The sequence below is a fragment of the Leopardus geoffroyi genome, chromosome C1 (genome assembly GCF_018350155.1).
Source record: "Leopardus geoffroyi isolate Oge1 chromosome C1, O.geoffroyi_Oge1_pat1.0, whole genome shotgun sequence".
NCBI classification, from domain to species: Eukaryota; Metazoa; Chordata; class Mammalia; order Carnivora; family Felidae; genus Leopardus; species Leopardus geoffroyi.
In genome coordinates this window covers 84,380,934-84,396,295 of record NC_059328.1, presented here as the reverse complement: position 1 = coordinate 84,396,295, position 15,362 = coordinate 84,380,934, and the positions used below count along the sequence as shown (strand labels likewise).

The window sequence follows — 15,362 nt, the reverse complement described above, 5'->3', positions numbered from 1 at the left end:
AATTGAGAATAATCCTCCTAAGAATGTTAGTGTACTACATATTATAATTAAATCTAGTCATAGTTAGATTCTGCAATATGGTAATAGTGGTGTATTCAAAACTCTAGTTTAAAAGTTAAAAAAAGAAGAGTATAAATAAGCATAACTATAATCTTTTATTACAAAATGTAAAACATATAACTTGTAATAGCAATAACCTAAAATGTCAAGGAGAGGAGAAATAAAGGTATAAAGGTTATAAATTCTATTCAAGTTAACTTGTTATCAGTTTAAATAAGTTATAAGTTTAAGATATTTTATGCATGCTTCAAGGTAACTGTAAGAGAAAGTTCTGTAGAAATTACACAAAGGAATGCAACAAAGAAGTTAAAGCATACTGATACCAAAAGAGGTCAAAACACAAAAATGGTAGCAAGGTAAAAGCAAGGAACAGTAGATCTATTTAAAACAATTAACAAAATGGCAATGGTAAGTTTTTACCTATAAACAATTGCTTTAAGTATAAATGGATTCAGTTCTACAATTAAAAGACATAGGAGGGCTGAGTGGATTTTTTTTTTTTTTTTTTTTTAAACATCTAAACATAGGCTGCTTACAAGGGCCTCACATTAGCCTCAAAGACACTCAGGGCACCTGGGTGGCTCAGTTGGCTAAGCATCCAACTCTTGATTTTGTCTCAGGTCATGATCTCATGGTTCGTGGGTTTGAGCCCCACATCAGGCTCCACACTGACAGCACAGAGCCTGCTTGGGATTCTCTCTCTCCCTCTCTCTCTCCCTCTGCTTCTCTCTCTTTCTCAAAATAAATAAACTTAAAGAAAAGACACTCACAGACTGAGAGTGAAAGGATGGGAAAAGACTTTTCAAGCAAATGATAATTTAAAAGAGCAGAGGTAGTTCTGTTTATATCAGACAAAATAGACTTTAAGCTAAAAATGCTTAAAAAAGACAAAAAAGGTCATTATATAAAGTGGCCAATACATCAATAATATATAAACATTTTAAGTATTTATATATCCAACATTGCAGTACCCAAATATATAAGGCAAAATTTTAAAAAGCTAAAAGTAGGGGCGCCTGGGTGGCTCAGTCGGTTAAGTGTCCGACTTCGGCTCAGGTCATGATCTCATGGTCCGTGAGTTCGAGCCCCGCGTCGGGCTCTGTGCTGACCGCTCAGAGCCTGGAGCCTGTTTCCGATTCTGTGTCTCCCTCTCTCTCTGCCCCTCCCCTGTTCATGCTCTCTCTCTGTCTCAAAAATAAATAAATGTTAAAAAAAATTTTAAAAATAAAAAGCTAAAAGTATATATAAACAGCAATACAGTAATATTTGGGGATTTAAATATTCCACTCTCAACAATGGATAAGTCTTCCAGACACAAGATAAATAAGGAAACAGCAGATTTTAATACTACAGACCAAATGGACCTAACAGACATATACAGAGCATTCTATCCAACAATATAGCAGAATACACATTCTTGTCAAGTGCACGTGGAACATTTTCTAGAATAGACTGTATATTTTGGCCACAAAACAAGTCTTAGAAAATTCAAGAACCTTGAAATCATACCAAGTATCTTCTCTGACCCACAATGGCATGTAACCAGAAATCACTAACAAGAAGAAAACTGGAATTCATGAACACATGGAAATTAAACAACACTTTCCAGAACAACCAATGGATCAAAGAAGAAGTTAAAGGAGAAGTAAAAAAGTTTCTTGACACGAAAGAAAATGGAACTGCAACATACCAGAATATGTGGGATGCAGCAAATCAATTCTAAGAGGGAAGTTCACAGCAATAAATGCCTACGTTAAGAGTTAAGAAAAATTCCAAATAAACAACCTAACTCACTTTAAGGAATCAGAAAAATAAGGACAAACAGCTCAAAGTTACAGATCGGAAATAATCAAGATGAGAGTAGAAATAAATGAAATAAAGAACAGAAAAACAATAGAAAGTATTAGCCAAATTAAGAGTTGGTTCTTTGAAAAGATAAAGAAAGGTGACAGTCCTTAGCTAAACTAACCAAGAAAAAAGAGAAAGGACCCAAATCAACAAAATTGTAAATGAAAAGAAGACATTACGATGGATACCACAGAAATTTAAAGGATCATAAGAGCTACTGTGAACAACTGTATGCCAAAACTGAATCAGAGAGAAATAGAAAATCTGAACAGACCAATTATTAGTAAGGAGATTGATCAAAAATCTCCCAATGGTGAAAAGCCCAGGACCAAATCATTTCACTGGTGAATTTTACCAAACGTTTAAAGAATTAACAGCAGTCCTCAAATTCTATCAAAAGATCAAAGAAGAGGGAAAAAGCATTCAAACTCATTTTATGGGGTGAACATTATCCTGCTAGTAAAACCAAAAAAGGATTTACTGGAAAAGACAACTCAAGACCAATATCCCTGAGGTATATACATGCTAAAATTGTCAATAAAATACAGGCCTACTTCATTTTATTGTGATTCTCTTAATTGCACTTTAAAGATACTGTGTTTCTTGGGGGATTGTTTGCTTATTTTTACAAGTTAAAGGTTATTGGCAACCATGCATTGAGCAAGTCTATCAGTGTTGTTTTTCCAACAGCATATATATGTCTCACATTTTCATAATTCTCACAATATTTCAAACTTTTTCATTATAATTACATTTATTATGGTGATGTGCAATTGGTGATTGACTCACTGAAAGATCAGATGATGGTTAGCATTTTTGGCAATAAAGTATTTCTTAATTAAAGTATGTACATTGTTTTTTAGACATTATGCTATTGCACACTTAATAGTCTACAGTAAAGTATAAATATAACTTTTATATGTACTGGGAAACCAAAAACATCATTTGACTCACTCTATTGTGATATTTGCTTTGTTGTGGTTGTCTGGAACGAAACCTACAATATCTTCAAGGTATGCTTGTACTAGCAAACCGAATTCAGCAGTGCATTAAAAGGCTCATTCACAGTGATCAAGTGGGATTTATCCTTGGGATGCAAGGATGATTCACATATGTGAATCAATCTGTAACTTGAATGATACATCATATTAATAGAATGAAAGAAAAGAACCATATGATCATTTTAATAGACACAGAAGATTTGACAAAATTCAGCATCCATTCATGATAAAATTCTTAATACATTAGGTATAGAAGGAACCTATCTCAACATAATAAAGGCCATATATTGCAAGCCCACAGCTAACGTCACACTCAGTGTAGAAATGTTGAACACTTTTTCCCTAACATCACGAGTGAGACAAGTATACCCACTCTCACCATTCCCATTCAACATAGTCCTAGAAGTTCTAGCTAGAGCAATTAAGCAAGAAAAAGATATAAAAAGTATCAGAATTAGAAAGGAAGAAGTAAAATTGACTCTATTTACAGATGACATGATTTTATATAGAGAAAACCCTAAAGACTTGACCAAAAACTGTTAGATGTAAACAATGAATTTAGTAAAGTTGCAGAATGCAAAATCAACATATAAAAATCAGTAGCATTTCTATACAATAACAATGAATTTTCTAAAAAAGAAATCAATCCCATTTATAAGAGCATCAAAAAATAATAATAAAATACCTAGGAATAAATTTAAAGAGGTGAAAGATCTCTACTGTGAAAGCTACAAGATGATGAAATAAATAAAAAAAGACACAAGTGGGAAAGTATCTCATGTTCATGGATTAGAAGAATTAATATTAAAATGTGAATACTACTAACAAAAGCTATCTATAGATTCAGTGCAACCCCTATCAAGATTTCAATGGCATTTTATACAGAACTAGAAAAACACTTCTAAAATTTATATGGAAGTACAAAAGACCCCAAATAGCCAAAGAAATACTGAGAAAGAAGATAAAAGCAGGAGGCATCACACATCCTTATTTCAAGCTATACTATAAAGAAAAATAGTCATCAAAACAGTATGAGACTGGCAAAAAAAACAAATAGACCAATAGAACAGAACCAAGAGCTGAGAAATAAACCCAACTGTATACAGTCAACTAATATTTGACAAAGGAGACAAGAACAGTCAATGGAGAAAAGATAGTCTTCTTTTTTTTTTTTTAAGTTTATTTTGAGAGAGAATCCTAAGTAGTCTCTATGCTGTTGGCACAGAGCCTGACAGCACTGGGTCCACCATGGGATTCTATCTCGCAACCCATGGGATCAAGACCTGAGCCAAAATCAAGAGCTGAACACTTAACCGACCGAGCCACCCAGGCACCCCAGATAGTTTTTTAAATAAATGATGATGGATGTTCACATGTTAAAGAATGAAACTGGACCTATACTTACACCACTTATAAAAGGTAACTTAAAAGGGATTAAAGACTTGAATGTAAGACTTGAAGCCATGAATATCCTAGAAGAAAACATAAGAATAAAGTTCCTTGAGGAGTCTTGGTAATGATTTTTTGTATATGACACCTTAAGTATATGCAGCAAAACCAAAATTAAGCAAGTGGAACTACATCAAACTACAAAGCTTCCATACAGCAAAAGAAACTGTCAACAAAGTGAAAAGAAAACCTATGGAATGGGAAAAAATTTCAAGCCGTATATCTGATAAGAGGTTAATATTCAAAATATATAAAGAACTGATACAACTTAAAAAGCAAAAAACAAATAATCTAACTTAAAAATGGGCAAAGGACATGAATAGACATTTCTCCAAAGAAGATATACAAAAGGCCAACAGATATATGAAAAGATACTCAACATCACTAGTCATTAGGGAGATGCAAATTAAAACAACAATGAGATACCACCTCATGCCTGTTAGAATGGCCGTTATCAAAAAGACAAGAGATGCTGGCATGCATGTGGAGAAAAGGGACATCTTGTGCACCGTTGATGGGATTGTAAATTGTTGCAGCCATTATGGAAAGAAAACAAGATGGAGAATCCTCAAAAAATTCAAAACAGTACTACCACATCATCTACCAATTCCCCTTTTGAGAATATGTATAAAGGAAACAAAAACACTAATTCAAAATGGTATCTGTACCCCACATCGATAGCAGCATTATTTACAATAGCCAAGACGTGAAAACAACCCTAAGTGCCCATTGATGGATAGATGTGTAAACAACTTGTGGTATATGCATACAATGGAGTATTATTCACCTTTAAAAATGAAGAAACCCTACCATGTGATAACATGGATGGAACTTAAAGGCATAATGCTAAATGAAATAAATCAGATAGGAAAGACAAATACCATATGATCTCACTTACATGTAGAACTAAAAAATTTTTAAAAATTAAAGAAAAACAACACTCACACACAGGGAAAAAAAAAGATTAGATTTGGGCTATCCAAGGTGAAGAGTGTGGGGGAGGGGGAATGGGAGGAAGGTGGTAAAAAGATACAAACTTCCAGCTGTAAGGTAAATAAGTACTGGGAATGAAATGCACAACATGTTGACTATGGCTAACACTGCTGTATGATACACAGGAAAGTTCTTGAGAGAGTAAACCCTAAGAGGTCTCAGCGCAAGGGAAATTTTTCTTTTTTTCTTTTAGTTGTACCTATATGAGAAGGTAGATGTTAACTAAGCCTATTGTGGTGATCATTTCACAACATGTAAATCAAGCCATCATGCTATACACCTTAAACTTATACAGTGATGTATGCCAATTATTTCTAGGAAACACTAGAATAAAACTAGGAAAAAAAATGAAGTATTTAAGGAGATCTTTGTCAACCAGCATAAGCCTTTCAGTCTGAGCATTTCACCAATTTGCTGTATTCCATCTGTCTCACAGGGAGCAATTAATCTGAACCTCCAACATACAGCATTAAAATTCCATTAACAGTGAGCAGAATATTAATGTGTCTGGGGTTGCCATTTTTATCTCTCCAAATTTCAGTGTTAATTTTCAATATAACACCTTAATCTATTTGGTTAATTAAGAATATTGAATAAAATATATAATTAGCAATTACATGGACACAATAATACATAGAACTTAAATGTATGTTTCTGCAACTTAAACATATCCGGGCTGCAATTTTATATTAAGCTAATGATTGTTTGTAAGAGCACTATATTTTTTACAAAGCCAGCTTTCCCAGGACTCTGATTTTGTAATTCCTTCTTCTTTTTCAGAACCACATCACCGCCTTTGCAGAAGTCACATGATATTGAAGCAGACGGTTTGTCACTGCATTGGACATCGTCCCTTTTCACCATCCATTCATAACACCCAAAGTTTGTTTGATTACAAAAGAAGTTTATAAAGTTGTCTAATAATTTTTATAATTTTAAAATCAGTGTCAACTTATCTGTTTCCCCCACTAGACTGTGAGCTCCTCAAGGGCAGGGCTGTGTCTTCTCTGTATCCCCAGCACCTACAACAAAGCCTCGCACAAAGTAGGTGTTAAATAAAATGTGACGGCCGAATGAAAAAATTAATTCTTAAATAAAACACTCACTTTAGTTTCTCACAGAATCACTGAGACTATGTGAAAAGAACCTTTACAGAAATCATAATGTATAAGAAATCCCTCCATTTGGGGCTAGTTTTTTTAGTTCTTATACCTATTCAGCAGTATACTACGTTTCATTTGAAGTGGACTTTGAAAGTCATGGGGGTTTTATGTTATTATTCAGCATGACATTATTTCCATCCTAACAGATTTCAGTGTGTGAAGTTACTTTTAGAAAATATGTTCTATACTAAAATAATGTTTGCACATAATATTATGCTATATTTCACTTAAAATACCATTCATACTATACATTCTAAGACTGGTGCTTCTGCTTTTGAAGGGGAAAATGCCAATTTTTACTGTAATAAGTAATGTATCATAATTAAAAATTATTTATTTGGACTTTTGTTCCTGACAGTTGTGGTTTAATCGTTGACTTGTAGCTTTTGAATAATGCAGGCAGTATTTAGGATATTTTAAGTGACTAAATCCAGCAATGGTTGCTTCATATTGAGCAATTTTCCACTGATAAAAGCGTCTCAAGAGGGGTGAAAGTCTCCATTCTTAGGCTTTTTACTAGTCAAGATTCCACATAATTTAAAACAGGAAGGAACCACACTCTGACATGAAATTTAGAATCTATAAATTCCAGAAATGTGGTTAATGCATTGTACTTTCCATTTTTATAGTACTTTATAGTTTACAAAGTACATTGTCATTTATAATTTTATTTAATCCTTACAGTAACCCTGTGTAATCATTGAAAATTGCTTTAGTTTATAAGAAAAATAAAGCCAAGGCAAGGTAAATAATGTGCCCAATTCCATACAACTAGTAGGAGGCAGTTAAAACTTAAATTCAGGTTTTCTGACCCTGAACTCATATTCATTTCAAATATACCACAGCTATTGTATCATTTTGGACACATCAAAACCTCTCAGAGTCCTGGACAACTACCTATGTTTAAAAAAAAAATGAAGAAATACCAAAATATAGTTACAAGAGCTACGTTGTATTTTAAATATTTATGTTTTAAGAATGAACACTTTTCAAATATACAATTATATGGTAACCTAGTTTTAATTTTCTTTAAAAATAATGTCAAGAATCTAGATGTGAGGTCCTTTGTAAAATCAAAACCTAAATCAGATACCTCTCCTGCGATCCTTATCCCCGTGCTCTAAACCCCAGCCCACAGGAGAGGCCCAGAGGACATACTCACACTGAGCATATGGAATGAAGGATGAGATCACATCAATATAGGAAAGATGACAGGGCTAGAATTACACCATTAAATGTACTCCTTTACAATAACTTCACAATCTTTAAAGTGACCCTGGGTAGCTTTGTCTTATATGAGCAGTAGTTAATTGATTGAAATGAATCTTCCTAACCTTGACAGTATTAAAGAAAATACACTTTAAATTTTCTCTGTAATTTCAACAGAAATCAGCAAATAAATAAAACCAAAGACTTGTCCATTATTCCCCAAATAGATTTTACTTGCTCTTTTCTATCACTAGGGGAATTAAAACACTTTTGTAGGGCCAAAGGCAGAAAAAATCAATATTTCTACCAAAATCAGACTTCTATAGAAATTCAACTTTGTTGGAAATTTAAAACACGAAAACGGTTAGAATGCCTTCATTCTCTTCAACGGCTTTTTTAGGCAATAACAGTAATGGGGAATTCACTTACAGGAAATGGATATGAAAAGGATGATTATAATGTCTTTGGAGGCAGGATTACCAGTAAGATTTCTGGAGTTAAATCAGTTCTATCGGTTCTGGAATCAGTTTTTCAAGTAGCCAATTTGGCATGTTTTTCCTGTTGGAAGCCTTAGCTACATATTCATATGCAAATGTTGTGTCTTTGCACCTTGCTAAACCCGGTCCAAATGCAAGAGTTATGATTTCCTCAGAAACCCAGATTTTATCCAGGATCAGAGTAAAGTCATCTCTAATATTAAATGTCATGGGCCCAAGATTGGACATTGAATGATCCTGCCATGAAGGAAATCCGGGAGAATAAAAAGATACACATGCACAGGGCAAAAGCCGGCCAAGAGCCCTGAACCATGATGCTATAACTGAAAATAATGAAAAATATGTTTAAGAAATTATTAATTTGTAAATATGTACATATGTAGTTTAGTAAAAGTAGGCAAACACATACTTTTCTGATAAAGACATCTTTTTATTCTACTTACTTGGGGCCCAGGTCAGTATAAATTGGTCAGCCTGAAAATTTTAGTAGTCTCTGTTTGCATGGCAGAAATTCTGCACATGTTTTATCTGATTCCTAAGATCATTTAAAAGGCTCTTTTATGTTAAAAGAGAGGTGAACCTTCTTTGACAGACTTTGTCTTTTCCACTTCTAACTGGGCCTCTCTTTTCTCAGGATCTATCCTAGCCAAATATCACAGTTACATTTACCATAGTTTCCTTTGTGAAAGAGCAGTAGGGGAAGACATAATTCTCTGCTGTGTATTGTATTTTTAAAATAAAATTTTAAAAATTAAAAAAATTAAGTTTTTTTTTTTTTTTGTAAATTCTTTCTTAAGGGTATATGAATAAAGAATGTGATGTTATTAATGTGATGGAAGTCAGATTGTCAGAGTGACTGGAGAATGTTTGCAAAGGGATAACAATGGCTGACATTAGACCAGTTCTCTGGGCAGCTACATCTCATGGGCTATCCTGGGCTCTCTTAGCAACTTCCTTATTTGCAAATCAGAACCCGCTAGAAACTATCTGGGACACTGAGCAGGTATATGATCTACTATGTAATCTGCCTCCTATGTATAAGCAGGTTGCTAAAGAATAGATGTAAATGATCTTATTCTTGTCTCTAGGGCACCATTTATTAAATTTTGATTGCAAGTTTTAAAAAAGTTTCCCTGGACATATGCCAAATGGTTCTGTTTATGCCTTAGAAACATTAATCTTCTCACAATTTGCCAGACATAGGCTTTGAAATGAATTTTGGAACTTTGGACTCTTTTAAAATATCAGTGAAGGAAATTTCTTCCAATTTTAAGTGAGTGATTCTCATCTAAGAAGAAAAAATAAGAGTATTTATGTTCTTTTCTATCCCCTTTACTTTAGATTATAGCTGGTTCTTAGTCTGATAAACCTTGGGACACAGTCAAGGTTTAATAAAAAAAAATTATGTCTTCCCCCCCACGCCAAGCTTTATGAGCTATGGATGGTTACAGGATTTAAGTTCTAAACTCAGACTGACATTTTCAGATCTGTGACCTTGCTCACAAAGACCTCCAGGTAAGAAAATATAGATAAGTAGACACACAACCACCTTTAGCGTTCAGACGAAAACTCAAAGTTCACGTCTCAAAGATGCTATCCCTCACAAATACCATCCTGTGTCCTATTTACCTTCATATTATTGCATTTATAAATGTGTGTCCATTTTCACTTTGCTCTGAAATACTATCACTTGTACAAAAGAGGGAAAAAAAACCTTTCTTCCCAGGAGGATAAAAAAGGTATATTTTTAAATTGATATTAGATACAGAAAGAAATATCTTTCCCAACTAGTGAGACACTTTGAGTATCAATCAAGCTTCTCTAGAGGTACTGCTCTTACTCAAGAAGGCCTTTCACCCTTCTTTCATTCAGCAAATAGTGACTGATTCTGTACACCAGATACTTGGCAATATGCCAAATAAACAGTGGTTGGAAAGACAGACCTGGTCCCTGCCCCTTCAGATTGAACAGTTCAGCAGAACCAACACTGATGTTACCCTGAGAGGTCTGCTTAAAGTTAGGGTGGGAGAATTGCCTGGGGGTTAGCCAGCTACCTACTCTCAGGACTAAGCAAAGAACACTTTTATAGATTACAGCAACAGCTAAGGTGAATAAAAAAAGAATTGCCTCCATAAACAACATTGTATAACTTGACTATTACTGAAATTAAAAAAAAATTTTTTTATGTTTATTTCTGAGACAGAGACAGAGCATGAGTGGGGGAGGGGCAGAGAGAGGAGACACAGAATCCGAAGCAGGCTCCAGGCTCCGAGCTGTCAGCACAGAGCCCGACGCGGGGCTCGAACTCACGAACCATGAGATCATGACCTGAGCCAAAGTCGGTCGCTCAACAGACTGAGCCACCCAGGCGCCCCTAACTATTACTGAATTTAAAAAAATGTAAAGTGCTATAATAATCAGCATTTGCTACCCCTCACAAATCTGTGGTTCAGTGGGTCCATTTTTTCTAATCTCACCTGGGCTCATTCATGCATTCGTGACCAGACTGGTAGCTCTGCTGACCTTGGCTAGACACTCTCACATATATTGGGGTCATCTGTAGGCTGGTCTAGGGTGGCTTCATTTGAGACAACAGAACTTTTCTCTCTGTGGTCTCTCAACCTGCCTCAGACTAACTAAGGTCCTTCACATAGGGGGCCAAGACAGAGCAGAAGCATGCAGGCACTGACACATTGTCACTTCCATCTCATCTAGTTGGCCAAGGAAGTCCAAAGACCAGCCCATATACAAGGATTGGAGGAGCAGCTGGCAAGTCACATTGCAAAGAGGCGGATACAAAGATGGATGGAGAATAAGGGCCATTTAGCATTCAATATACCATAAACTCTTACCACAGCTAAACCTTAAAAATGTTTAAGCAGTGCCCCCCTGAGCCAAGCTTTTGAAATTATTAAGGGAAGATTTTTTTCTAACAAGATACGCACAAGACACCCCCAAATAACAACAGAAAGCAAGCTCATTGCATGTGAGCAAAAATGGTGACCCATTTGTTGGTCACCAATCACCCACTACACCCCAAAAATGTCTTTGTGATAAACTGGCTAGAGAATTACCCACCCAGTTCTTAAATGAAAGCAATGGGGATCTTGCTGAAGCTTTTCTAGATTTTCCTAGAAAGACTTTCTAGGTCTTCTCCTGTAGACAGTAATAAAGGAAGTAGTCATAATTTTATAAGAAAATGAAGAGACAATAAGAAAAGCATATAAGCAGAAAGAATAAAAAAGAAGTTGAAGCAAAAGAATAAAACCTGAAGAAGTAAAAAGAATATGTGAAACTGAACACCAGGTTATGAGTGATCGACTGTGTGTATGTGTATTGTGTATGCACCTACTTTGTGCAATTTTTATTTTCACAAATTTCAGTTACCATGGTGCTATGGACTGAATATTTGTGTCACCTAGAATTTGTATGTTGAAGCTTGGATCCCCAGTGTGATGTTATTTTGAGATGGGGATTTTGGATCATGAAATCATAGGTCATGAGGGTACAGTCCTCTTGATATTGGTGCCATTATCATAAGAGACAAGAAAACTGTCTTCCCCTCTCTCTCCAAGGAAGAGAGATATGAGAAGACAGCTACCTGCAAACCAGGAAGATGACTTTCCTCAAACACCAGATCTGCAGCACCTTGATCTGGGACTTCTCTGGTTCTACAACAATAAATGATTATTGTTTAAGCCACACAGTCTATGGTCTTCTGTTACAGCAGCCCAAATTAAGACACTGTTTAGTTTAATTACCCCACTCCCCCATTAACAGGGTTCAAATTTTAGTTACCATGGTATAACAACTATGAGTTATTGCATAAAGTATTGCTGCTAGTTCTTTTGTTCTCAGATCGCAATGTGTACACATATGGATGATCATCAGTGACATTTTTAGAGCCTTCCAATGGTCACTGCAAATTTGTTATTTGGTTCATGCACAGACAACAAAGCACACAACTGTGTTGATTCCTTGTCTCCCTGTGATAATTCCATGTGACATTTTTAAATGCAAAATTAAAAGAAGGAAGCAGCCAACAAAGGTGGAAAGGCAGCAAAGAAGAGGCAATAATGCTGAAAATGAAATGCACATCAAACATACATATGGTTGTAGAAGACTTAGCTGACCGGGAATGTCGACACCACCACCATCATCAGGGATCAGATCCATACCATTTCAGAAACCTTTACATTTATTCTGAATACTTGGTTTTGCTACTGAAATGCTAAAGGCATGTAGACATACCAGCTGGGCCACCATCAACTGAGACTGAACACTGTTCGCTTTAACAGCCAGAACAGTTGAGGGAAAGTGAGTGTATTAATGAAAATGAGAAGAATTTGTGATGTAAAAGATAAAGATGTCTCAGAGGAAGCGACTCGACAAAAACACCCAACTTCACATAAAAGGTACTCTTGGAGATATTTCACAACACTGAAAGCTTCAAAGGATAGCTGATCCAAGCTAAGAAAGGAATATGACAATTAACCAAGGCATAGAAAATAATACTCCCATGTCATAAGTTAATATGACAGGAAGAAGGCAAGCACTGTTCAAGCTGTTCTGGATAAATTTTTAATAAAGAAATAAAAAATTTATTTTCAATGTTTCTAATGTTTTAAATTACAGTGTACTGAATAGATATTAGTTTTGTTATTTTTTATTTCTTATATATTCAAAATTGGTATTGGGGCGCCTGGGTGGCGCAGTCGGTTAAGCGTCCGACTTCAGCCAGGTCACGATCTCGCGGTCCGTGAGTTCGAGCCCCGCGTCGGGCTCTGGGCTGATGGCTCAGAGCCTGGAGCCTGTTTCCGATTCTGTGTCTCCCTCTCTCTCTGCCCCTCCCCCGTTCATGCTCTGTCTCTCTCTGTCCCAAAAAAAAAAAATAAATAAACATTGAAAAAAAAAAAAATTGGCAGTAAGAAGGTTTTTAATGTTTTGACAAAAAAATTTAAGGTAAAAGATAAATTTTAACTTTTCCCATTGCTTATTAAGATCTCTTTGCACAGGGGTTCTTGGGTGGCTCAGTCAGTTAAGCATTTGGCTCAAGTCATGATCTCATGGTTTGTGAGATCGAGCCCCATGTCGGACTCTGCACTCACAGCATAGAACCTGCTTGCGATTCTCTCTCTCTCTCTCTCTCTCTTTCTCTCCCCCCCAAAATAAATAAATAAATAAGCATTTAAAAAATATTTCTGCACAAATTCAGGTTGCACGGTTATTTTTTATGGTCCCACACTTCTGTACAAAGTAAAGATTACTTGTCTACATGTATATGTATACATATATGTATACGTATATAAGCTGTATATTATATATAGAAGCATATAGAGACCTTTACAGGGATATATATTTTTTTAATTTTGTTTAATGTTTATTTATTTTTGAGACAGACACAGACAGAGCATGAGTGGGGAGGGACAGAGAGAGAGAGAGAGGGGAAACACAGAATCTGAAGCAGGCTTGAGGCTCTGAGCTATCGGCACAAAGCCCAATGCGGGGCTCGAACTCATGGACTGAGAGATCATGACCTGAGCTGAAGTTGGTCACTTAACCGACTGAGCCACCAAGGTGCCCCAGGATATATATTTTGTGTGTGTGTGTGTGTGTGTGTGTGTATAAAATCCCTAATATATATATTAAAGCTTTATTTTTGAAAGAAATGTTATCTATGCTTTATATTAATACACAACATTATAATAGTCTCATATGTATTCATTATTATATAGATCTCTTTTTAAAAATTTTTAATGTTTATTTTTGAAAGAGAGAGAGAGAGAGAAAGAGATACAGAATCTGAAGCAGGCTCCAGGCTCTGAGCTGTCAGCACAGAGCCTGACACAGGACTTGAACCCTCAAACATGAGACCATGACCTGAGCCAGTCAGTTGCTTAACTGACTGAGCCACCCAGGTGCCCCTATATAGATCTCTTTTTATTGTAATTATTTGGTCACTTGCTTTCTATGGCCAAATTAAGAAATATTGACCTTATGAAAGGATAGAAATGTATTTGTATTAGAGTGTCTCAGCTATACAGACTCTTCATTAGAAGGAATAGAAGGGAGTGGGGAAAAAGTGATTTTTTTCTAAAGAACTCAAGCTTAATACTATAATCTTTCCAAATTATATTGCATATATTCTGCCTTAGTACATAAATATAAATAATTTAACCCACTTTGCTTTTTGAGCATGAATCATTTTTTGGTGCTCTAATAAAGTAAACCTCTTAGGAGTTATGAAGAGTTATGAAGTTATATAGGAGGTTTGTTTCCTTGATCTAAGGATTATTTATTTTTTTTCCTATTTACCTTCTTATAATTTTCTCTGCCCTCTGCTGTTTATTCTCATTATTTCTTGTCTTGAAATCTCTCTTAACAAAATTCTGACCTGCTTCCAGTCTGCTATTGTATTAGTCAAGTCAGTCTGCTACAACAGAGGATCACAGGCTGGGTGGCTTAAACCATAGAAGTTAATTTTCTCACAGTTCTGAGACCCAGAAGCCCAAGATCAAAGTGGTATTTGGTGAGGATTCTCTCTTTGGATTGGAGACAGCTGCCTTCTCTGTGTGTCCTCACATGGCCTTTCTTTTGTGTGCATGCAAGGAAAAACAGCTTTGGTGTCTCTTCTTCTTCTCAAAAAGACACTAGTTCTATCAGAATATAGCCCACTCTTAGGACCTCATTTAACCTTAGTTATGTCCCAAGAGGCCGTATGTCCAAGTACAGTCACATTGGGGTTCAGGGCTCCAACATATGAATTTGGGGGACAGACAAATTCAGTCCATAACAGCTATCCACTCCGTTAAAATTTCATCTTCTATAGTTAAGTCCTACTGAGTAACTGAAGGATGCCAATGGAACACAGATGAGAACGGTGTTATTATACGTAAAATTAAGTCAATTAGGATGAAGTGGACTCTACTCCTCTCTCATAAGATAAAATGTATAGGCTTTGTGATAAATGTTTTCACTGCTGCTACTCTGACTTAATTGCTGTGCTACTGATTTCAGATGGTCTTCTATGGTTCAAACTAAACTCATCTGGTCATCAGAAGTGGGGCCATGATTCTATATTTGTTGTGGGTAAGTGTATTTAAAATAGTGTACTTTTTCCCCACTACTGAAAGTAAGAAAGT

The 15,362-nt window shown here is 35.6% G+C and overlaps 2 protein-coding genes across 5 annotated transcripts in view; one reads left to right on the top strand and one right to left on the bottom strand.

Annotated features, from left to right (window-relative positions):
* Positions 1-6,856, top strand: part of PLPPR5 (phospholipid phosphatase related 5) — a 120,227-nt gene extending 113,371 nt beyond the window's left edge. For all 3 annotated transcript variants that reach the window (XM_045478390.1, XM_045478388.1, XM_045478389.1), the window contains one exon: positions 6,132-6,856. In XM_045478390.1, the coding sequence (XP_045334346.1) occupies positions 6,132-6,164 (33 nt within the window). In that variant the 3' untranslated portion in view covers positions 6,165-6,856. The remainder of the gene's footprint in view (positions 1-6,131) is intronic.
* SNX7 (sorting nexin 7) overlaps positions 1-15,362 on the bottom strand; it is a 306,074-nt gene that overhangs the window by 22,871 nt on the left and 267,841 nt on the right. Inside the window, exon 13 of one of the 2 annotated variants that reach the window (XR_006712522.1) lies at positions 11,822-11,891. The exons of the other annotated variant lie outside the window; for it this stretch is intronic. The gene's annotated coding sequence lies outside the window, so the exon portion shown is untranslated. The remainder of the gene's footprint in view (positions 1-11,821; positions 11,892-15,362) is intronic. 2 annotated transcript variants of the gene reach the window in all.